At 41.5% G+C, this 24,072-nt stretch overlaps 3 protein-coding genes across 5 annotated transcripts; 1 reads left to right on the top strand and 2 right to left on the bottom strand.

The window, feature by feature from the left end:
* Positions 1–2,633: 2,633 nt before the first annotated feature.
* serpine1 (serpin peptidase inhibitor, clade E (nexin, plasminogen activator inhibitor type 1), member 1) lies at positions 2,634–10,077 on the bottom strand. Of its 3 annotated transcripts, none has more exons than XM_061668686.1 (8): positions 9,980–10,077; positions 6,021–6,265; positions 5,014–5,238; positions 4,399–4,593; positions 4,107–4,305; positions 3,672–3,772; positions 3,471–3,557; positions 2,634–2,947 (listed from the first exon to the last, which is right to left on the bottom strand). In XM_061668686.1, exons 2-8 carry the CDS (start codon positions 6,262–6,264, stop codon positions 2,823–2,825), a joined length of 1,176 nt encoding a protein of 391 aa, XP_061524670.1. In that variant the 5' UTR covers position 6,265; positions 9,980–10,077; the 3' UTR covers positions 2,634–2,822. The 3 variants fall into 3 exon arrangements, with proteins under 3 accessions (XP_061524670.1, XP_061524671.1, XP_061524669.1); XM_061668687.1 differs by having other exon boundaries at positions 9,984–10,077; XM_061668685.1 differs by lacking the exon at positions 9,980–10,077 and adding an exon at positions 7,675–7,783.
* A 19-nt stretch (positions 10,078–10,096) lies between these two features.
* trmt10a (tRNA methyltransferase 10A) lies at positions 10,097–23,865 on the top strand. The gene is made up of 10 exons (XM_061668695.1): positions 10,097–10,522; positions 11,221–11,392; positions 11,463–11,534; positions 12,293–12,367; positions 12,623–12,772; positions 12,879–12,984; positions 13,199–13,385; positions 19,319–19,499; positions 21,397–21,545; positions 21,673–23,865. Exons 1-8 carry the CDS (start codon positions 10,329–10,331, stop codon positions 19,323–19,325), a joined length of 963 nt encoding a protein of 320 aa, XP_061524679.1. The 5' UTR covers positions 10,097–10,328; the 3' UTR covers positions 19,326–19,499; positions 21,397–21,545; positions 21,673–23,865.
* slc1a1 (solute carrier family 1 member 1) lies at positions 14,507–24,028 on the bottom strand. The gene is made up of 12 exons (XM_061668684.1): positions 23,766–24,028; positions 22,763–22,903; positions 22,581–22,673; positions 21,414–21,528; positions 21,247–21,289; positions 21,071–21,169; positions 20,380–20,564; positions 19,778–19,885; positions 19,354–19,476; positions 17,983–18,177; positions 16,674–16,808; positions 14,507–16,273 (listed from the first exon to the last, which is right to left on the bottom strand). The coding sequence occupies exons 1-12, from the start codon at positions 23,863–23,865 to the stop codon at positions 16,033–16,035; spliced, it is 1,578 nt and encodes a 525-aa protein (XP_061524668.1). The 5' UTR covers positions 23,866–24,028; the 3' UTR covers positions 14,507–16,032.
* Between the last annotated feature and the right edge of the window lie 44 nt (positions 24,029–24,072).

Here is a 24,072-nt window from a genome sequence, read left to right as displayed (position 1 = left end):
AAAGGAGGAACGGGTAAAAAAAAAAAACATAGAAGAAGAAAACGAAGAAAGGAGCGGAAGTTTGGTCGAAAGTGCAGGTAGGCGAGCTCTTATTTTACTTTATTTCTTACATTTTATCCCTCTTAATCGACACCCAACAGCAAAAATAAGTTACCTAAATGTAAAATAAAATAAACAACAAAACAAATAAAACTTCAGAGGTTCAGTATCTGTCCATTGTGGGATGGGAAGGTCCCTTGTTAATCTGTGTAAACTGTTAGCATCTTTATCTTTATTTATTCTTTATTATTTTCTCTCGAAAAAATGCCTTCACAATGTAACTTTGACGAAGAAGGCATTTTTCGACATTTACAACAGTCTATTTCTTTGTTTCCCCTGTAAAATAATTAGTTACAGTGGGTACGGAAAGTTTTCAGACCCCTTTCAATTTTTCACTCTTTGTTATATTGCAGCCATTTGTTGAAATCATTTAAGTTCATTTTGTTCCTCATTGATGTATACACAGCACCCCATATTGGCAGAAAAAAATATTTATTGAAATTATTGCTGATTTATTAAAAAAGAAAAACTGAAATATCACACAGCCATAAGTATTCAGACCCTTTGCTGTGACACTCATATATTTAACTCGGATGCTGTGCATTTCTTCTGATAATCCTTGAGATGGTTCTACACCTTCATTGGAGTCCAACTGTGTTTGATTGTACTGATTGGACTTGATTAGGAACGCCACACCCCTGTCTATAGAAGACCGTACAGCTCACAGTGCATGTCAGAGCAAAGGAGAATCATAAGGTCAAAGAAACTGCCTGAAGAGTTCTGAGACAGAATTGTGGCAAGGCACAGATCTGGCCAAGGTTACAAAAACATTGCTGCTGCACTTAAGGTTCCTAAGAGCACAGTGGCCTCCATAATCCTTAAATGGAAGACGTTTGGGACGACCAGAACCCTTCCTGCCTCGAGCTGGCCGTCCGGCCAAACTGTGCAAACGGGGGAGAAGAGTCTCGGTGAGAGAGGTAAAGAAGAACCCAAAGATCACTGTGGCAGAGCTCCAGAGATGCATTCGGGAGATGGGAGAAAGTTCTAGAAAGTCAACCATCACTGCAGCCCTCCACCAGTCGGGGCTTTATGGCAGAGCGGCCCGACGGAAGCCTCGCCTCAGTGCGAGACACATGAAAGCCCGCATGGAGTTTGCTAAAAAAACACCTGAAGGACTCCAACATGGTGAGAAATAAGATTCTCTGGTCTGATGAGACCAAGATAGAAATTGTTGGCCTTAATTCTCAGCGGCATGTGTGGAGAAAACCATCATCACCTGTCCAATACAGTCCCAACAGTGAAGCACGGTGGTGGCAGCATATTGCTGTGTGTGCTTTTCAGCTGCAGGGACAGGACGACCGGTTGCAATCGAAGGCAAGATGAATGCGGCCAAGTACAGAGATATTCTGGACGCAAACCTTCTCCAGAGTGCTCAGAACCTCAGACTGCGCCAAAGGTTCACCTTCAAAAAAGACAATGACCCTAAGCACACAGCTAAAATCCCGAAGGAGTGGCTTCAGAACAACTCCGTGACTGACTTGAATGGCCCAGCCAGAGCCCTGACTTAAACCCAATTGAGCATCTCTGGAAAGACCTGAAAATGGCTGCCCACCAAAGTTCGCCATCCAACCTGTGAGAACTGGAGAGGATCTGCAAGGATGAATTGGAGATGATCCCCAAATCCAGGTGTGAAAAACTTGTTGCATCATTCCCAAAAGACTCTGGATTAGCTCAAAAGGGTGCTTCTACCAAATACTGAGCAAAGGGTCTGAATACTTATATGGCTCTGTGATATTTCAGTTTTTCTTTTTTAATAAATCTGCAAAAATTTCAACAATAGTTTTTTTTCCCCTGTCATATGGGGTGCTATGTGTACATTAATGTGAAAAAAATGAACTTAAATGATTTGAGCAAATGGCTGCAATATAGAATTTTTTTTTTTTTAATTAAAATTTAAAGGGGTCTGAAAACTTTCTGTACCCACTGTATGTTACCATTTTTCAACATGAAATTATAACTTTATTCACATAATTTTGCAATTTTATTTTATTTTTTTGTCAAGTGAAAGTGTGACTTTCTCATAATGTTACCACTTTTTATAAAATGTATAATTATGACTATTCACTTTTAAGTGTAACATTAGAAGTTTCTTCTCGTAATGTTAGCATTTTTTGTGTCGGAAAATTTCAACTTTATTATTGTAATGTCACCACATTTTTAAACATAAAATTAAAATTTTACTCTCGTAATTTGAATACTTTTTTTTTTTTTTTTACAGAAAATTATGACTCCATTCATGTTACTAAAAAAAATGTTTATCTGACTATTAAAATATTGTAAGGTTAAAGTACAACTTGATAATGCTACCACTTTTTCCCCACATGAAATTGCAATTTTATTCTCAAAATGTTACTTTTTAAACTTAAAATAATTACTTCATTCCCAAAGTATTATGACTTTTTTTTTTTTTACTTTTAACTTGATCATGTTACCGCTTTTTTTCACATCAAGGGACTTTTCTGGCAAAAACAAATTCGCCTTGAGGCTGTAACTTTGATGACGGACACCTTTTTCAACATTCACAAAGAAAGAAGTTAAAACAATATATATATCTTTTAATAAATACAATATAAATACACACGTAGCATGGGAACAAGACTGAGTGAAAACGAGCAGAAAGAGGAAGTGCATCAGTGTCATGTCTGTCAAGTCCTAGTTTTGAAAAGTTGTCTTGTGGTGTCGAGTCGTCGTCGGTCGGATACGGCGGAAGTCGTGCTGGCTTCTCAAGCGGGATGACTGAACTGGCCCATGAACAAAATGGCCCCCGTGCGTTTGTGCTGGATCAAGAAGACAAAAGGCCGATCCAAAGTCAGCTCCTCCACTGCCATTCGGGAAAACATCACCGCGGCTGAAAAGACAGACAAATGCGGTCAGGACGCGCCCTTTGCACACCACTCTTGACTATCTCATATTAGGACTTTATTCTCGTAAAGTAATGATTTTGTCACATCAAATTATGACTTTATTCTCATAGTGTTATCACGTTTTCTCACATAAAATAACAACTTTAGTCTTGTACTTGTTACCACTTTTTCACGCAAAATTACAACTTTTTTCCTCATCAACTTTCCACTTTTTTCCCCAGCTAAAATTATGACATTCTTATTGTAATATTACCACTATTTCCCATTTAAAAAAAAAAAATCTTTTTATTCTAGTAATGTAACCATTTCCCCCCCAGCCTCTAACCCAGTAACGTTGGCCACTTTTTTTTTAACGTAAAAATGTAAACTTTATTTTCCTAATGTTGCCATCTTTTTCAGTCCAATGAGAGCGTTCCACTGCTATGCGGTTGCTCCGCCATGTTGTGCGCGTTTTTCAATGTATTCAAATGGAGGCCTCGCCCATCTGCAGTCGAGCACCCGCCTTACCCGTTGCCGCCGCTCCCTTCGTTCCTCGCTCGTTGACCTCAAACTTGACCGTCTGCAGGACCTTGGACACCCAAAGCCTCTCGTCGGCTGAAGGCAAGAAACCGACATTAAAAACGCCGTAGTTCCTCAAATAGGTGGTTAGATGCCGCGCCCCAATGAATTGCAACCATCTGAAATAAATGCGTTTGTTGTTGCACTCACTGGTAATGTGGCTGAAGTCGGCCGTGGCCGGACTGAAGATGTTGGCCAGGCCCACGTCGGTGAGCGCGGCCTTCAAGTTGACTTCCGAGTTCAGGGTAAACCTGCAAACGCCAACAAACGCTGCTTCATGCTATTCTCGCCTAAAAGGCCCAAAAGATTTAGCGACGTAAAATTACAACTGTAGTCTCTTCATTTTGTGATTTTTTTTTTTTTTTTTTTTTTTTTTTTTTTTTTTTTTCCCCCACTTCCAATTCCGACTATATTCTAGTAACATTTCGACTCTTTCCACAGAATATTACAACTTCATTGCGGTCATTTTGGACCTTTGGATTTTTTTCCCCGTGAGGCAATTACGGGAACGTTCCGACTTCGTTCCCGTAAAATGACAACTTCGGTCTCCCAGTACTGAATATTATATGCGGCGGGATTCCTTACCTGGGCATGGTTAGCTGCCGCCGAACGCTCCTGAGCGCGGCTCGCCACTGCCGGATCCTCTGGCCGCTCAGGTCGCCGCCGAGCGCGCTCAGCGGCACGTCGGCTTCGAAGGGCGACACTAGGAGCATGCTCAGCGAGTCGCTCTCGTACGGGACCTCCACGACGTCATAGTCCACGCCGCTGGCGGTCACAAACTCCCCTGTGGACGCAGTCAAAGGAGAGTTTAGACCAAGAAGTACAACAATTTAGCTACTGTACTTAACTAGATGCGTGAGTGTTATTTTGACGCTACCGTAGTTGAAACGGTTGATGAGCGTCATCATTGGAACGGGCACAGCGCTGCCGTTGGCGCAGTGGAACATCCTCTCGTGCGTCAGCTTGGGGTCGAAGGGCACCTTCCAGAGTCCCTGGAAGTAGAGCGCGTTGAGGAGCACCAGGCGCGTCTCGTCGCTCAGAGATCCCCGCGCCAAGAACTCGGGGATGGCCCCTGCAAAAAAAGCAACAGCGGCAGCGCTCAAAACGTGAAAAGGAAAATTAAAAGACTGAAGATCATTTTGGCGGGGGTACAAGGGAAAAAAAGGATGATTATTCTCGTAGCATTACAACTTTTTTGTTGTTTTCTTCCTTAAAATGAAAACTTTATTCTCGTAACCTTTGTAAAAGAATTTACGACTGTTCCACAAAATGTCAACATTTTCGGACTCCCCCTCGTTCTCGTAACAGTGCGACTTTTTAAAGTCGTCATGTTCCGACGAATATGGCTTTACTCTCGTAACATTACAGTTGTCTCGTTGCAATAATGAATTTCCTCCACGACTTTTCTCGGGCAAATCTTGACTTTGTTGGGACTTTTGCATGTAATATTGCGACTTTTATCGGGCACTGTAAAACTGTGGCTTTTGGGTACCGGCGGTGCGGTCCGAGACCCAGGCGTTGATGACGTCCAGCGCCTGCTGGGGCCTGCTGAAGTCCACTTGGTGCGGGTGGGTCCTGAAGGCCTTGGACAGCGCCCGGCGGTATCCTTTGTCCAGGCTCAGCTTCCTCTCCACCATGACCCCGCTAGCCATCTCCAAGCCGTCCTCGGCGTGGAGGTCGTGCTGCAGGAGGCGCTGTTGGCGAGACATTCCTCGCTCTGCGGGAAATATTTTTATTAAAGCGCCGCGTGAGCATTTGCGATAGGCTTCAAACTGTAGATGCCATCGCTAATACTTTCAACAACATGGGGAAAAATGTGTCAACTTACAATTTCTTTCTTGTAACATTACAACTTACTCTCGTCACGTTAAGATTTGTTTTTCGTGTAAAATTCTGCGGGGTTTGCTTTCCCCTCTGCAAAATGTGCATTTTTGTTTTAATATTCAGCCTTATTTTGACTTTGTTCCTGTAAAATTCAGACTTCTATTCTTGTAATATTCAGAATTGATACTTAAAAAAAAAAGTGTTAGTTTGACTTTTGTTTGTCAAATTTGCATTTTTTAGTTTTCTCATTATATTCAGATATTTCTTTTAGTAAAATTAAAACCCGTTTCATGTAAAATTCTGACTTTACTTGAGAAATTACTTTTTCCTCATATGCAGACTTTTTAAAAGTAAAATTGACTTTTTTCTTGTAAATCCAGACTTAAAGAATTCACTTTTTTTCCTTGTAATATTCACATTCTTTCGCAAAAATTACTACTTTCTTTATACTCGTACAATGCTGACATTTTCTAGCAAAATTGTAACTGTATTTTGTCAAATGTTGACTTTTTTCCCCTGCCCTTTTGACTTTATTTTTGAAAACTCATTCTTGAATTTTCCCAGCAATTCCGAACAAATATTTTGATCATTTTTGATCATAGGAGGCGAGCAGCCATTCACAACAATACGAGCAACCGCGTCTCCGTGGTCGTACGACGCGCATATCGTCGTCACCTTGCAGGGAAAATCCCATCGCGGCGGTCATGGCCTTGCGAGTGTTCCCCGCCGCTCCGAGTTGCGTCATCGCCAGGACGGAAGAAACGCCGTACGGGGAGAAAATCACGTTGCGGTCCGCCGAGGCTGCGGCCAAGCGGGCGAAGAGCCTCAAGCCGAAGTCGCTCTGTTTGTCCTGCAGAGAGCCCAGCGCCCCTCCGCTCGCGGCCAGCAACAGCACAACCGAAAAGTACCTGCTAAACATCCTGTTGACGAAAACATCACCGCTTTATTGTTGGAACTTCAGTCTCGTCATATTACATTTTTTTTCTCGCAATATAAATTCACGACATTATCCTCTTAATGTTACAAGCTAATTTTTTTTCTCGACTTATGTTCTCCCACCCAAAAATGGAGGTTATGCTAAAAGAAATTCTAAAAGAAATAAAAGTCGGATTTTATTCTCATAAAATTATTACTTTTTTTCTAAAACAAATACATGAAATTAGGAACTTAATCACATAACAATGCAACTCTTTGTCCTTGTAATATTAGGACTTGTTTCAAAGCAATATGATTTTATTCTGATAACATTTCAGTATTTTTTCTAAAATTACAACTCTTTTAAAAAAATAAGAGTTTATTTGCGTTTGCGTTCACACCGGCACACCAGCGCTTTTTGGCCGACGACCTTTGACTCGGGTCGTGTTTGCGCAACGAGTCTGCGCCAGCGTTGCGCAAACGTGCAGTCCAAATAGAGGCTTGGAAAAGTTCACATTTGAACATAATGACTTCATTTATTTGAAGCAAATGACAACTTTGGACTTTGGACTTTTTTTGTTTTTGATATTTGGTGTTTTCCCCCTGTAATAATATGGCTGGTCTTGTAACTTTACATTTTCTTTTTCTCGTAGCTTTTATGACATTTTATCATAGCATTAAGCAACAAAGTGTTTTTTCTTGTCACATTCACATGACAAAACGACTTTTCACATAACATTGCAACTTTTCCCATAATGTTTGGGATTTTTTTTGTAATAATATGACTGTTTCGCTCAACTTTACGACTTCTGATTCTGATTTCTTTTCATAACATTGACTTTTTCTTCTAACTTTCCAACCTTTTTTCCTCATAGCAATATAACTTTTCTGGTGACAGTACAACATTTCTTGTAACATTATGATTTTTTTTCTGTGACATTGTCATTTTATTCCTGTAACAATACGACATTTCCGTTTCCCCTTACATGACGACCTTTTCTTGCAAGAATAAAAACTTTTCTCGTGACATTACAACTTTCCACTTAGCATTAAGACATTTTTTTTGTGATTTTATGTCCCACCAATGCAATGACATCATTCTCATAATATGACTATTTTTTTCTTTTGAAAGTCTGACGTTATTCTCTATAAAAATATGACTGTCCTGTTATTAGGACTTTTTCCTGACACAATGACTAAATATAAGTAAATCAAAAATAAAGGTATAATGCAAAAAAATAAAAATAACGAAATAGATTTTCCTGCCACCATTACAACTTTTTTCCCTGCTAAAACGTTCCCAAATAGAAAACCTTGTATTATGATTGCCTTACTGGACGAGCGTCGCAAAAGAATAATGTCTGCAAGCTACGTATAACAAATAATTAGCAGACAATTATCGAAAGGTTCCTACCTTGTCAACGGCGTCTAAGCTATCACGTTTGCTGTGGCTGCTGCTTGAATGTAAATGACCCGAGGAGTTCCTTTGCTTTTATAGGGCTTGAACACACACGCACGCAGTAAGTTGCGGTCGAGTCTAAAGCCTAGCCCCCCCCCCCTCCCCGGCTTGCGCACACAGAGGTTATTTGTGATGATGATGTCATTTGGCACTGTCTGGAAAGGCTTCCTTTTCATACACTTGACACATCCGCCCACTCGTTCTGTCTGGTGTGTGGAAAAAAGTCACTTCAGTGTTTTCTCCTCGCCGCTAAAACACACACACACACACACACACAAATCCCTCTGGTATGCAGGAACTGTCCTCACAAGGAGAAAGTGAAACACTCAATGTGATCAATGACATAAATATGACAAGTATTTTGTAAAAATACGTTTAGGATGACTATGGCCCGATTTGTGGGAATAGGGAAAACAATGTGCATCATTGATTTAGATTTGTTTTGGTCCTTTTTTTTTTTAAGGGCTATACAAATAAACGTGCCTCAAAATCTAAACAATGGCTGCATCAGTACTGAAAAGATGCCCAATGGCGGTCCAGTCAAAGTGCGCACGAATGCGTAAGAAAACTGACTTTACATCACAGCGATGCAATTGACACATAAACCGGAGCAATGTTCGTCTACATGTCAATCATTAGACACTACTGTGACGTAGCAATGTCAAATATTACTAATACTTCATCATCATCTATTTTTTCCATGTATAACTTGACAGCTTTATTTCCCTGAGGTTGAATTCCACCATAATTCTCGACATCGTGTGTGCATGCTATGTATAATTGCTTTCAAAAAATAAAAATAGTTTATCTTGAACACAGTCGTTGATCTGTGGAGGGTGACGCATCGAAAGAAAACATTTTCTAGAGAATAACAACATTCCTTATCACTCATCTCACCGAGCATCTGGTATATGCAGTACAGTAAATGGGAAGTAATGGAATTTTTCCATTCTGGGCTGGGGGTCAGGCATTTGGCAACCCCCAAAAAGTCCCGAATGGGGTCATTTCTTATCTAACTGGAAGACTTATAGGCACCCGCACCATAAATGGAAAGGGAACATTTTAGAGGGACTGGGACAATCGTGTCTAAATATAAAAGGATGCATCAGCAACATCTGTTTGCTGTTAGCAACAAAACAAAGCTTTTTTTGAGGGAGGGGATAAAGCGCCTAAAAGGTCACACATGGCAAAAGCATCCAAAAGTACATTTGAAGCTTTTGCTATGCTCACAAATCAAAACTCCTCAAAGCCAATAGAAAAATTGCATGACAAAATATTTTTCTCAATCAGAATATGATGATTATTTTTGTTTTGTATTTGAACATCAACCTTTCGGTTTCTCCTAATGGGGTCTATCGCCATGGCAACAGTCCAGTACATACAAGCCGATTGTGTAAAGCGAGCGTGAGCGCGTTGTGTTGAAGTTGGCCGCCGCCTCGCTGACTCAGCAACACTTCATCCTTTCCATTCCTTCTTACCGCTCGATGACTCCTGGCGTGTGCTCACTTCATTCACTTTCCAAACACTAACATGGAAATATAGGGAACGAGGAAGCAAGGAAACAAGTAGGGTATGAAAGGAAGGGAGAAATGCAAGAAGGTAAGAAGGAGGAAGGATTAAGGGCAGGAAGGAAGGGGAGGATAGAAGGTGGAAATTATGAAGGGAGGAAGAAGGAATGTACAGAAAAATTAAGAATGGCATGAAAAGAAGGACACAAAGGAGTAAGAAAGGAAGGATGCACTGGAGGATGTAAGAAAAAGAAGGAATTAAGGAAAGGAGTGAGGAAGGGCAAGAGAAAAGATGGAAGTTAGGAGGGAAGGGTGAATAAAAGGAAGGAACGATGGAGGGAGGAAGTATGGGTGAAAGAATTAAAGAAAGGAAGGCAAGAAGGATGAAAGGGAGGATGGATGCATGGGAGGAAACAATTAAGGTATGACATGAAGGAAGGAAGGAAGGAAGGAAGGGGCTCACAGGCATGCAGTTCAACACACAACGGGACTTTAAACCTTAACACTGGTCTTGAAACCCCATTTTGAAACCTTAACCCCAAGTTAAAACCCTAACCCTGGCTTCCAACCATGACTTGAATCACTAACTGCCAACCCAAACCCAGAGCCCCCATTTGAAGACGCTAAACCTGCCTTGAAGCCTTTTTTTTTTTTTTTTTTTAATTAATGAAAAACGTTGTTGTGTTCAATACATCTAGTTGTAAAAAAAAACGTGTAAATGTAGTCAAAATAAAAATGTTTAAAGTACATACCTACCTTTGGCGCAGTCTGTATTAGGAAATGGCCATTAAATAACGTTTAAAATGTCTGTAAGCTCGTCGACGGTCGATTATGCGTTAAACAGAGACGTTTGAACGCACCTGGCGCGCTTAAATTACGTCAGCAATACGCGCCGCCATGTGTGAACTCAGCTCGACGTTGACATTCCTGTTTTCACTTGATTGGCATTTTGCTTTTAATTAAAATCCTGTATTCGGTATTAGACGTTCATTTGCATTTAAACTTGTTTTTCCTTTTTGAGGGGTGTTATAATAAATAATAATAATAGTAGTGAGTCGGTTTACGTTGCCCCTTTTATCGACAGGACGTCCAAATTAACAAATGGAAGATGACGACAGCGTTAAGGGCGATGACAGCAAACTCCTAAATAATAATAGTCACAATAATAATACTATTAAAACAGTGGACGGCGACAGAGAAGACGGAGAACCCACCGAGAAGCAACCTTTGTCCAAACGGCAAAAGAAGAAGCTTCTAAAGCAGCAGAAATGGGAGGAGGAGAGGGATCTGAGAAAGTAAGATGGAAATTCATCATATAACGTTTCACCCCCCCCTTCCCAAAAAAGACGAGCGTTGCAAGTGGGAAAAATACACACATTTTGTGCTGAAACAAAATTGGAATATTGCGAGGAAAAGTAATTTTACACCAATAAGGTCATACTAAAACAAGAACTCATCTAATTTGTCACATTGCATCCATCCATCAAGACCATAGTCCAAGTGGTAAATAGAGAGGGGAGAAAATATTATGAGACTCAAGCCGTAATATTCCAAGAAAAAAGTCACAATGTAGCAAGAAAAAAAATCTTCATTTTATTAAAGTCATAATATGAAGAAACAAATGTAATTTTAGGAGAAAGTAATTATGTAATGTGAAAACAAATTTAAGAATAAAATCATAATATTCAGAAGGAAAACAATTCAAAGGATTAAGTTGCAGTGTAATAAGGAAAAAATAAACTCTAAATTTTATGAGGATACATTTGTATTGAGAAAAACATGTTTTAAAACAGTAAAAAAAAAAAAGAACAGGAAAAACTTGACTTATTTGGAAATAAAATGTACATTATTATTGAATATTACATTTCTGCAAGAATAAAGTTGTAATCTAACAAAAATATTTATTCACAGGAATAATGTGACAGAATATTTCCATTTTATTGCATAGAAGACCTGTGACTGCCTGATTGACTGCAAATGTGTCGCGATGCAGGCAGAGGCGCAAGGACAGGAAGCAGCAGCGCCGCCTGCAAAGGCAAATCGACCGTCAGGAGAACGAGGGCGAAGACCAAAGCAGGGCCAGGAAGCGACCGCGGCGGGAGGTCACGCCTGCCTCGCTCAGGCTGGTGGTGGACTGCAGTTTTGACGACCTCATGTTGACCAAGGTCAAACGCATCTGGGAAGTCCCAAGTCCAACATTTGCTTCCCGGTTCTCACGTATTCGCTTCTCCTCAGGATGTGCACAAGCTTCACAAGCAGATCCAGAGGTGCTATGCTGAAAACAGACGAGCCTCGCGACCAGTCCAGGTGGGTCGCCACTGACGTCTGCGCATTTTATTCAGGAAGAGGTTATGGGCAGTCAATAAACAGACCAACACTTTTGGGGCGGCGATCGATTTTCCACTTCAAAATAGTACTGCAGGAATCTATGGAAAAGATGCTGCATTCAGCTCATCAGTTGGAATAATGCATGTTATTCATGAGGAGACTACGGGCAGAGGGAAAAGCTAGTGCATTTGGCACGATTGGTTTTTCACTTCAAATCAGTACAGCTTCAAATTTCGGAAAACACACCTCGCTGAATGCATTGGTCGGAATGACATTTTATTAAAATGGAGACTACGGGCAGCGCTAAAATGAAGCCAGTGTGTTTTGGCTGATTGGTTTTCCGCTTCGAGATAGCAGAATAATAGTTCTAGAATCTATGAAAAACCTGTCACACTGAACCGCTCAGCTGTAACAATAATTCTTATTTAACAGGAGATTATGGGCAGAGAGAAAATGGGGCCGCTGGGGTATTCTATTTTCCACTTCAAAGCGGTAATCCACAAAAAACATGCCGCGCTGAATACATGAGTTGGAACGGCCCATGTTATTCATGAGGAGACTACGGGCAGCATGAAAACAAGCCAGTGCGTTTCTCTAAGTTTTCTACTCCAAATCAGTACAGCTGCAAACGAGGAAAAACACACCACACTGAACGCATCAGTCGTAATGACATTTTTTATTCAAATGGGGACTACGGGCAGGGAAAGCCAAAGCTTATGTGTGTCCCTTTCGTCCAGTTTTACCTGACAAGCCTTGGTGGACAACTTAAACAGAGTATGGACGAAAAAGATAAAGGATGGATCAACTGGAAGGTGAGTACACTTTTTCTTTATCACACAATTTAGTTGTAATATTACATGAAAAAGTGCAACCATCAAACAATATAATGAAAATATTGAAAGAATTAAGTAACAATATTCTGAGAGAAAAATTTTAATTTTGAGAGAAAAAGAGCTATTACAGGGGACAAAAATATTTTTACAAGAATAAAATGGTAAGATTGCAAAAAAAGGAAGAAAAAAGAAGTACATTTTATGTGAAAAAGTCCCAAGTGTTTGTTTTTGCAGGATATCAGCATTAAATTGGAGCACTACAGCGAAGTGCTGGCCAAGGAGGATGTGGTCTACCTGACGTCGGACTCCCCCAACGTGCTGACTGAACTGGACCACAGAAAGGCGTACGTGATCGGCGGGCTGGTGGACCACAACCACCACAAGGTCTGCGCTCCAAACGCCTGAAAGCTGCCTCCGAAAATGTCCACGGTGTTCCTCAAGGCGCTCCTTCCTTCCCACCTTCATTTCTTTCTCCGTGCGGACTTTTCAGGGTATCACCTTGGAGCGGGCCCAGGATCAGGGGATCTGCCACGCCCAGCTTCCCCTCAGCAGCTTTGTCCAGATGAACAGTCGCAAAGTTCTAGCCGTCAACCACGGTACTGCGACGCTTCTCCTAATATTCCCACTTTATTCTCACTATCATTACATTCTTTCCTCGTGATAACAGCATGTCTTTAATCTCATAACATTGAAAACATTTTTCTCATAATATTTGGCCTTCATCCTGGTCACAGTAGTTTTTTTTACTTTATCCCCCCCCGTCGGACTGCGTGGCCTTTTGTTGAGGGTGTGGTGTTTGTTCCCCGACAGTGTTCGAGATCATCCTGGCGTACGTGGAGAAAGGCAGCTGGCGGGACGCCTTCTTCTCCGTGCTGCCTCCGAGGAAAGGAGCCAAGGCCGTGGCTCGGGACCCGGGAGACGACGACCCCCGAGAAGATGGACGAGAGGACCGAGCGGCCCTCCGCTCGGTCCTTGACGCGCCCCCATCGACCGACAAGTGAGCCCCAAACTCCTGCTACCGAATTATTTATTGAGCTTGTTCCGGGCTCCTTCCTTAGTTGAATTGTTAACACGACTTGACTTTTTATTTCCATTTTGAGGACTTTTGCTTTCTGATTGTGCCAAATCGATTTAAAATCCAACGGGATGACATCATGGATGCGTTTTGTGTTTATTGAAATGGTGCTCTGACACATTAGAAGTATTAGGGCCACACTCAATGAAGTCGTCATTTTACAAGAATGAAGTTGAAATATAATATTTTTGAAAAAGTAAAAAAAAAAAAAATCTCATTTTATGACTATTTCTTCTAAAATGAATGTATTTTTCTCATAAAATTATGACTTTATTCTTGTAAATTGTTTTTTGCTCAATACACCTTCAGTCTATTAAAAAAAAATTCTCGTGATATTACGAATTTATTTTTGGAAAATTAAGAATTTTCTTTCTCTCTCGCGAAATGAAGATTATTTTTCTTCATTAATACTACAACTTTATTCTTGCAAAATGTTTTTTTATTGTACAACGGTGCTTGTAAAACTAATTTTTTTTCACAAAATAAGGCTTCATTCTTTTGAAATAAAACGGCTTCATGCTTGTAAAATAAAACAAAATGCTCTGGATATTATGATTTTATTTTATCGCTATCATTAAGGTTTTCTCGTAAAATATCATTTATTTATGCTCATATTATGACTACATTAATGTAAAATTAATTTTCTCATAGTGTTACAGCTGCATTTTTGTAAAAGGAAAAACAAAATCTCATTACAGCTATTCTCATGAAAATAAAACTTTACTTTTTTTTTATATATAAACATTAGGGTCCGTTACACGTGAGGACGTGAACAGGTACAAGCACTTTGGAGGTGCTTTGACTTTCAGCCTGGAGAAGTGCGGCGTGTCATTAGGGGCGGGCGGGCGTGGGCGTTAAATCACTGCGAGACCATTAAAGGCAAACAGTGAAGCGTCTGAGGCCGTAGCTCAGAAGCTACAAGAGGAACATTGCGATCTATTGCACGAGATGTGCTGAAGCAGGCTTCCATTCCGATCGGGTTTCTTGTCCTCAAACCGCGTCATAAATAACCGCCGGCAGCGACCGACTTACCCACGGAGCAATAATCAATAGTAATTTGTGCTTTGGAAGCGACTTCTTTTTATTCATATATTGGACAGCGAATACATGAATCGACAAACTCATCAAGCGTTCGAGCCACGTTGCGCCCGACAACCTTGTCCGCTTTCAATGGCAAAATGCGTCGGAGGGAATTTAGTCGTGTCTTGGAGTACACTTGGAAAGCTGACTGGAGGTAACAAGAGCATACAGTACGGTACCTTGGTCTCCTTGGTGTGTGCGTGCGCGTGTGTGTGTGTGTGTGTGTGTGTGTGTGTGCAATTTGGTCTGAATTACAACATGAACAACAAGAAAAAAAACCGGGTTCTCATCTATTTTGTAACAGCCTAAACACAAGGCGCGACTCGAAAAGCCTGTTCTCGGGAGAATTTACCAATGTGATTTTCTTCTCATATTGCCAGGTTTTCGCAATATTACAACTTATTTCACACAGTATTACTGATGTTTTCTTTCAGTTTTCTGATGTTAATTTTCCAATGTTGCATTTTTTTTCTTGTAGCGTCACAGTTTCACAATCCTACAGCTTTTCCTCACACCCTCATCACTTTTTTCTTATATTCCAACCCTTAATTTGTCGCACTGGAATTTTATTTATTGTTTCTGATGCTGTTTTTTTTAAATTTAATTGCACATTAAAATAAAGAGACTCAACTTTGTTTTTTTTTTGTAATACCACAACTTTTTTTCATAACTTTGTGATCATTATGAATCATGACAACATTTTTCTTGTAATATTCCAAACTGAAATCTTTTTCTCATACGACCACTTTTTTGGAACTTTCCGTTTTTTGCCCACACGTTATTGCCACATTTTTCTTGTAATTTCATCACTTCGCAACACTGAGACTTTTTTCCCTCATATCTTTAGCGCAACCCTATGACCTTTTCTGAAACTACACATTTTTCGCAGCATGACAACTTTGTCATAATACCATTTTTTTCGCAACAGTGCCTTTTTATCACAACATTTTTTCAAATTTCTTTCCTTATGCGTCTCAAATCATAAACCTTACACCATTCTGTCTTTGAACTTTTTTCTTGTAATATTCCAGCCTTAATCTGGTGACGTTACGACTTTTTTCTCACAATATCGCAACGTTTCCTGCGCCATTTCCCCCCCAAAATTCTCACGAGAACAGGGCGGTACGCTTATTATGTGGCCAAAGTTCACAGTGTTTCACGACTCGAGCCGTCAAGGCAACTCACCTCTTCACAGGCTTGGCACAGTTGTAACATTTCTGTACAAATAGTTAATAGTAGCCGTGCGTTTCTACTCGGAAGCAAATAAAGCTGCGTTGTGGAATGTCACTGCTTGATAAACAGGCCTCTCATCCGTCCACTAAGGACTTTTCCAGGAGTATAAATGTATCGTTTCGGTGTAAAAAGGAAGCACTTGAAATCGGTGGCAAATGTCAGTGATGAATGGAAGCTGCTATTGCTGATGATAGGTGCTGATAGAGGCTATTAACCCTCAGGGTATGTGGCACTTTCTTCAGGCGGAGGCGGGGTTCTAGAACTGCGACGTTTCGGTAAAGGAGATGGCGTCCGTCTTGTCGACGGCGAAGCCGCCGTTGACGTAGGATTTCTTGTCGCACTCGTCGCCGTCCAGCGTGGCCTCCAGGGCGAAGGGGTTGGCCAGGTCCATGTCCGAGCTCAGGTCCGTCCTCTCCAGCTCGTGCTTGGAGAGCTTCTGGACGATGCCGGCGCCGTAAGCGTCGCCCAGCACGTTGATCATGGTGCGGAAACGGTCTCTGCGTCAGAACCACATTAGCATTTTGACGTTTTTCTGGTAACATTATGACTTTTTCTCGTGACATTAGAACTTCATTCCCTCCTAAGTTTACAACTTTCTTCTCACAACCAGTATGATACTTTTTTCATAATATTATGACTTTGTTTCCCTATAACGTTCCGTTTTTCTCGTAGCATTTGGACTTTTTTCTTTTACCGTTCCAGCTTTTTTCTTAAAAAAATAAATAAAAATACCTTATGTTTCTCACAGTGTAATTTATTCTCACCAATCGTGGCGAAGTGGAACTGCAATGCTATCAAGTGGAATTGAGTAATTTGACGCACGCGATGTAGAAAAACATGATGTTAATGTCAATAAAGTCACCTGCCAGGTCAAACATATCGAAGCGTTTGACTTACAGCAGCCAATCCACAGCGACGATGAGCGTGACATCGCTGGCAGGTAGTCCGACAGCTGTCAAGACGATTACCATAGTGACCAGGCCGGCGTTAGGGACCCCCGCAGCTCCGATACTTGCCACTGTTGCTGTAATACTACCACAAAGAGGAAACAACATGTCTAATGGGTTACGGTCGTGATTGTCAGTGTGGTACGAAAAAAAAAAAAAAAAAAGAAATCGGCATTTTTGATAGGAAAGGCCGCAATATTTCGAAACAAAAGTAAGAATAATGCATGGAAAAAAGTTCAATCTTGTGACAATGAAGCTGGAACCTTTTATGAGGAAAAACGTTGTATAAAATACAGTCACAATATTGTGCAGAAAAAAATTGTTACGCTACAGAAAAGTCGATACATGGAAAACAGCATCAAAAGAACCAAGTTGGTAGTATGAAGAAAAAAAGTCACAATCGTACAAAAATGAGAGCAAAGTTGAAATAAGGGAAAAAAAGGCGTAAAATTAATTATTTGAGATCCCTTTTGTTGAAAATTTTAAATAGAAACCAGGTTCGTATGTCTGTTATTAAATAAGTGTCTTTTTGACAGCGGCATGGTGTGGACGACTGGTTAGAGCGTCAGCCTCACAGTTCTGAGGACCCGGGTTCAATCCCCGGCCCCCCCTGTGTGGAGTTTGCATGTTCTCCCCGTGCTTGCGTGGGTTTTCTCCAGGCACTCCGGTTTCCTCCCACATCCCAAAAACATGCATTAATTGGAGACTCTAAAATTGCCCGTAGGTGTGACTGTGAGTGCGAATGGTTGGTTGGTTGTTTGTTTGTATGTGCCCTGCGATTGGCTGGCAACCGGTTCAGGGTGTACCCCGCCTCCTGCCCGATGATAGCTGGGATAGGCTCCAGCACGCCCGCGACCCGCGTGAGGAGAAGCGGCTCAGAAAATGGATGGATGGATGGATGGATGGATGGATGACAAGGCAGAAGTCTGAATTTCTTGAGGACAAAGTCTGTTATATAAATATAAAATATAAAAAAACATTACAATAAAAGTCGTGATCTTATGAGAAGTCGTAATGTTGACAGAACAAAGCTGGATGTTATACAAAAAAAGTCATATGAAACTAAAGCAGTTATGTATCTTATGAAAATAAAATTGTAATGTTTGCAGAGCAAAGTTACAACGTTACAAAAATGTCCACGTTACGAGAGAAAAGTCGCAATAAGAATTACGAAAGGGTCGCAAAGTGCAACGAGGCCTGAGTTTGAAATGAAACGTATCGATTGCGGCGTATGTCCGACAGGCGAGCGAGCGCCGCACCTGATGGTCACGATCTGCCCCACGTCCAGCGCGTAGTCGTTGAGCTGGGCGATAAAAATGGCGGCGACGGCCTCGTAGAGCGCCGTGCCGTCCATGTTAATGGTGGCGCCCACGGGCAGGACGAAGCGGGTGATGCGCTTGTCCACGCCGTTGTTTTCCTCAGCGCAGCGGAAGGTGACGGGCAGGGTGGCAGAGCTGCAACACACATTCACCGACATTTATATCGCAATCCGCCTACCGCGGCCCCGCGACGTGTACATCGGACAAATCGACTTGTGAGTCGTGGAAATCGCACTTCTATGGGGTTTGAAAGCTTTTTACAGCAACATAAATACTGTACAGTATTGACAACCTAAATATAGTGGTGCCTTGAGATATGAGTGACCCAACTTACGAGTCGTCGTGACTTTTTTTGTTTTGTTTTTGCTTTGACTTGCGAGCACTGTATGGGCAGTAAAATTGACTCACTTCACAAGCAGCAGTTTGGCAGATAGTGGACAATTGTTCAAAAAAGAAGCTTTAAGCTGTTTACTGTCAAACTAAACATCAAACAAAGAGAGTTACAAACTGTGTATTTTGTTATTTAAACAATATGCTAATTTAAACAATATGCTAACATAATGACAACTGTCATAGATGGGACCAATTAGTAGCTATGTTGCGGGGTTATAACGCAAAGTAACAGATATTTGAAAACAGACGCTGCATCAACACATGTAGACAAACGATATAACAACATTCACAGGTGTATTTTCTTTATCGGCTGTGAAAAATTACTTGTATAACTGCAGTTTGCCGAATCACCTACAGGAGTTGTGAAACTGATTTTTCATTTGTCTGCGCAAATGTAATATGCTGCCCCCTTGTGGACAGGTCGTGCATGTCAGAAGGAGCCACAATGAATGATGATGAATGATACACAAATTGTTTAATTCTTCACATTCAATTTTTTTTCTTTAAGCCTAATATTATAGAGTGCTATTTTGCTTATTCACAAAAAAAGATGTTTTGGGAGGCTGGAATGGATTCATGGCATTTTCCTTCATTTTGAGTGGCAAGCATGGTTCAACTCCTATCACCAGGCGCGACTGTCTTAGAAATAATGTTGGATTTGAGAACAGGTGTTTTTCCAAGAGGAAGCACTTATTTTCATCACGTCATAAGCGTTTCTAGCCCAGTTTTGGGGACCCCTAAGATGAATCCAGGCACCCCTAAAGTCTGATCCTAGAACCACCCCTAGTCATTTACTTTTTCTAAAAGCACACGAAAGGAAACCATCTGTTAAAATCATAAATGAATCTGAATCTGAAAAAAGAATCTGAGATTTTCTTCGAAGGCCGTGAATTAGCGGGCGAATGACGAGCATCGCACCTGGAGGAGATCATGAGCGCCGTCACCAGGGCCTGCGCCATCCCCAGGGTGAACGCGTACGGGTTCTTCCTCACAATGACGAAGAAGATGAGCGGCAGACAGACGACGGCGTGGATGGCGAGACTGTGCGAGAACAAACACGCACCGTGAGTGATGCCGCTTCCTTTTCCTCAGCAAAACGTTCCACCAAATACCGTTGAAGTGCGGGATAAAGGTGTGGGTGTGTATCCTTCTTGAGACCTTACCGCAAAGAATGTAGTCACCCTTACTTAGATTTACAGGTGTGAGCTTATAACTTTCATTACGCTATGTGCAGGTTGAGCAGTTTCGAAATGTCCTTGCCTTATCTGCGGCCACACTGCAGTCACTGGACGGGAGAATTGGCCCAAATGTCAAGCATAAATCGCGCCCCGCCCCCGCTTACCCGCTCAGCACCGTCACCATATAAAGACCCATCTTCCGGAAGATCTCCCAGTCTTCCACCTCGATGATCTTCGCGGCAATTAGGAACATGATCCCGATTGGCATGTAGCTGAAAAAACAAACAAAGAATAAACGACGTCTTCGTTCGTTTGGCCCTATCGACGACAATTGTCAGCTTCCCAAAATCTGCTGGAAAAATAGCATGACACCCCCCCCCAAAAAAAATTGCTTTAAACGACCACAATAACGCTTGTTGTAAATTTTGCAGTTCAGCTCCTTGTTCGAGAGGAGCAACTTGTGCAAAACATATTGCAACATTAAAAGTTTCACCTGTAAATTGAATGCATTTTAGGTTCTCGTGACATTTTGCTGCATGCTTTGAATGGGGGGGGGGAGTAGCGCCATCTGGTGGATAAATATACATTTTTGTCTCACTAAGAACAAATGTCATTTCTCTTCTCGATTTGCTATTTTCGGCTATTTTAGGGAACACAGGTGACAAAAATTGTAGTCATTCAATACAGCCAAAATGACTTTCGAATAAAAATCGGAATGGCAAAAATGTCCCGAGAATGCCTTCAGGGTTAAAGAAGTCTGACCTACCACATAATTATGTGCACCAGTTTCATGGTGGCATCGTTCAAGGCGTCGAAAAACTCCAGAAGGATGCGTCCCTTTTCGCCCATCTTCCCGATGACGAGTCCGAACGCAACGCAGAATACGATGAGGCCCAAAACGTTGATTCCGTCGGAATACGTGCCGCTGATTTTGTAATCTTTGGTGATGTTCTGATGACAAATGGAAAATTGCTGGTGTCAAATAAATTAGGTTCATCAAAAAAAGTCAGTCATTTTTAAATTGTATTTAAAAGTTAATGCTAAATGCATATTTAAAATGATACATATTTTTTAACCAATTTTAGGGAGGGGGAAATGCATGCAATAAATAGGACTCTTGATAATGTAAAAAATATAAAATAAAATGTACGGTAGAACACCGCTATTTGCGGGATATAGGGACCGGGCTGGACAATTGATGCCCATCATAATTGCTTGAAAAAAAGCGTTGTTTTTTTTTAACCCAAAAAAATTCTTGAATAAGCGGGTATCATCGCCCCCCCCCCCCCCCCAAAAGAAATGTAATTGAAAAAAATTGGGGAAACATTTCTTCAAAAACATCCGCAAATAGGTGAATCCACGGGTGCTGAACGGGCCATATGTCATAGCTGGCATCTGTAAAGCTGACCCTTCTAATAACACATTAAACCATGTGCATTCATAACGGAGCAGCCTACCTCCACGGCGGCCATGACAGTGGTCGCGAGAGGAGGAATGGCCGTGTTCGCGACTGGAACCTTCTGAGGCGGCTCCAGCTCTTTGCGCTTGGTTTTGTACTAGTGCAAGACACTAGTTAGCATTAGCGTCAGCGGCACATGATGTGAGGATCACTCGTTGGTGTACGTGTGCTTACCTGTTGGAAACAAGCCTGAACCAAGTTTTCCGGGAACATGTTTCTGTTTATTAGAAATTAAATAGTGATAAATGTGTGTCAGAATAGAAATGTAGATGAATCATCGTTTAAAAAAAAATAAAAATAAAAAATAAAATAAAATAAACATAGATATTGGAATCACACACCTGAGGAGGTCCAGCAGCGTGTCGACGGTTGTGACGTTGGGCGTGGTTCCGGCTCTGTCGATGTGCTGCGCCGTTTGAGAGACTCCGGGCTTGATCGTCATCACCAAAATAATACCTGCCGAGGATCCACAGGTACGTTCATTTCATTATTTTCACCATTCTCAAACTCACCTCCTCGCCTATGTTTACGTAGAAGCTAAGTAACAACTATTGGCTGAAAAAGGCGCCGATCTGTGGATTTTTGTACGCTTTTCCTAAGATGCCGCCCAAACTCCGGCTGACGGGCTCGACAGCGAACAGCAGCGGACGGAAGATTCCAGTAAAGGTCCAAAAGGCAGGTGAGGGTCTTGGGGAGCTTGACGTCAGAAAAAGCAGGGTGGTAAACTGCTCAAGACGCTGCAGAGAAAGGTTAGCTGCTAACGGCTAGCTTGTTAGCTATGTAGCAAAAATTACATTGAGAAAAAAAAAATTATTATTACGGTTGGCGATGTCGCAATATGAGGATAAACTTGTAATATTACGAGGAAAAAAGTCAATGTTGCGAGAATAAAGTTTTAATATTACAAGAAAAAAATGATGCTACTTTGAGAAAAATCGTATAAACACGGACAGAGACGTTAGGTGAATAAAGTTGGAATATTTTAAGGGAAAAGGTCATAATTTGACAAGAATAAAGTTTTAATTTCACGGAAAAATACATGAGGGAAAAAAAATCCAGAGAAGTCAATATATTAGAATAAAGTTGTAATATTATGAGAAAAAAAGTCATAAATGTTACAAAAATAGTCAGAACAGTACGAGAAAAACCTTGCTACTAATGGACGGGTTACTCAACATGAGAATATTGCTGCAATATTACAATGAAAAAAAATGTACTGTCAATATGGAAAAAAAAACATTACAGACAGAGAAGTCATAACATTGGAATAAAGTTGTAAAAACAATTTTTACGTAACAAGAATTGAGTTTTAATATGAGAAAAATCCATAGTGTTACACTAATATATTCATTTTCGAACAAAAAGTGTGAGATGTTGTGAGAATAAATTTGACAAAAAGTAATATCATAGAAATACAGCTGTAATGTTATGAGAAGAAAAGTCATCCAATTCTGACAAAAGGTCTGTGTTGGTTTTGTTGTTTTCAACATCCATCGAGTTAAACTCACCAAGGACGACGGCGATAATCGTCGTGGAGAAGTAATAAATGACAGCTCGCAGGCCGATCTTGCCTGACACCTCCGAGTCCAGGGCCGCGACACCTGTTGTGCGTGCGCAGCAGAGACATGACGCACGCCACGTACCGAATTGTTCAGCATTCACTGCTTGGATCGTCGCCTCGCGCTTTTACCTGTTATCATGCTGGAAATGATCAGTGGGAGGATGACCAGCTTAAGCATTCGCATTAGAATCTCTCCCGGGAAGCCGAAATACTGCTTGTGAAGATGGGACAGGGAGGCGTACTCTCTTACGGCAACACCCAGACTGATCCCTGCAATAAGAAGCCGATTGCCTGCTGAATGTCACGACGATACAGTACAAGAGCGAGAGACGCTCCAATTGTATATACATAACAGTACAATCAGTATTTTGTAGAAATCTAGAGACAAAGGTCATAATGGCACGAGAGATTAAAGACATAATCTTGTTAGGATAAAGTTGGAATCTTGCGAAAATAGCCAAAGTGTTGCAAGGCTGGTAAAGATTATCGTTTGTCATGTTACGAGAATAAAAATCCTGTGATGGGAGCGAAGTCATCAATAATCGCATGAAAATAAAGTTGCGATATCAGAAGGCGCAGTCTTCTAAGGATAACGTCGTTATGATACGAAAACGTCCTGGTATTACAAAAATAAAGCAAATAAAACCGCAAACTTGTGAAAAATAAAACCGAATCTTGCGGGAATTAAGTCATAATGTTACGGGAGTAAAATCGTGGCAACGACGTTACAACGAATATCTCTCATGTTTCGAGAGTGCAGTCGTATTCCAACAAATAATGTTAATGTTATGAGAATAAATTGTAAATTCTGACTTTGACTTTGCAAGTACGTGGACTTTATTGTGGTCATATTATTTCCAAGCCCAATCGCGAACACATTTTTGCTGGCATGCAGGAAAAAAGCCTGAGAGGAACTACGCCATAATAAAACATTTAACCTACAAGCGCTGGTTGGATGGTTGCATCCTAATTTTTTTTTTCATACATTTTGCATGGCCCCCTGAGGACTTGAGAGGGAAAAGCCTCCCCCACTCTTCATCTAAAGCATCACGTATGCGCTCGGCGTGCACTGCAAAAGAGGCTGAAGGCTAAAATGGAGATGGATGCGCATGGAAAAAGCGCCGATGCATACCGAGCAGGACCGATGCCACCGTGGCGATCAGCAGCCAGTTCTTCTTCAGCAAGCCTTTGCAGTTGACACGTCGCCGCTTTTTGTCACCCATCATGTCCATGGTGGTCCACAAAGAAGGTCTCCCCCCCTCCTCGCTCAGACACAAAAGCCGGAATGTCACGAGCAGATGAGGCTCTGCTGCGTCGCGACTCGGGCTGAGCGTCAGACGCTGCTGGTGGCCGGCGATGCCGTGAGGGAGGGGTGTGTGCGCGCGTTCGCGTCCCTGTGTGCGTGTGTGAACCCCCCCCCCCCCCCCCCCCCCCCCACA

The sequence above is a fragment of the Phycodurus eques genome, chromosome 23 (genome assembly GCF_024500275.1).
Source record: "Phycodurus eques isolate BA_2022a chromosome 23, UOR_Pequ_1.1, whole genome shotgun sequence".
In the NCBI taxonomy this organism is placed as follows: domain Eukaryota; kingdom Metazoa; phylum Chordata; class Actinopteri; order Syngnathiformes; family Syngnathidae; genus Phycodurus; species Phycodurus eques.
This window is presented reverse-complemented; position numbering and strand designations above follow the sequence as displayed.

Coding starts and splice junctions, on each gene's coding strand:
- trmt10a (XM_061668695.1), top strand. CDS start 10,329: ATGGAAGATGACGACAGCGTTAAGGGCGATGACAGCAAACTCCTAAAT. Junction 10,523..11,220: donor GAGGAGAGGGATCTGAGAAA/GTAAGATGGAAA, acceptor GTCGCGATGCAG/GCAGAGGCGCAAGGACAGGA. Junction 11,535..12,292: donor GAGCCTCGCGACCAGTCCAG/GTGGGTCGCCAC, acceptor CCTTTCGTCCAG/TTTTACCTGACAAGCCTTGG.
- serpine1 (XM_061668686.1), bottom strand. CDS start 6,264: ATGTTTAGCAGGTACTTTTCGGTTGTGCTGTTGCTGGCCGCGAGCGGA. Junction 4,306..4,398: donor CATCAACCGTTTCAACTACG/GTAGCGTCAAAA, acceptor CTGCGTCCACAG/GGGAGTTTGTGACCGCCAGC. Junction 3,773..4,106: donor CGGCAGCTAACCATGCCCAG/GTAAGGAATCCC, acceptor TGGCGTTTGCAG/GTTTACCCTGAACTCGGAAG.
- slc1a1 (XM_061668684.1), bottom strand. CDS start 23,865: ATGGACATGATGGGTGACAAAAAGCGGCGACGTGTCAACTGCAAAGGC. Junction 19,477..19,777: donor ATGGTGACGGTGCTGAGCGG/GTAAGCGGGGGC, acceptor GTTCTCGCACAG/TCTCGCCATCCACGCCGTCG. Junction 16,809..17,982: donor GGGCAGATCGTGACCATCAG/GTGCGGCGCTCG, acceptor TCTTTGTGGTAG/TATTACAGCAACAGTGGCAA.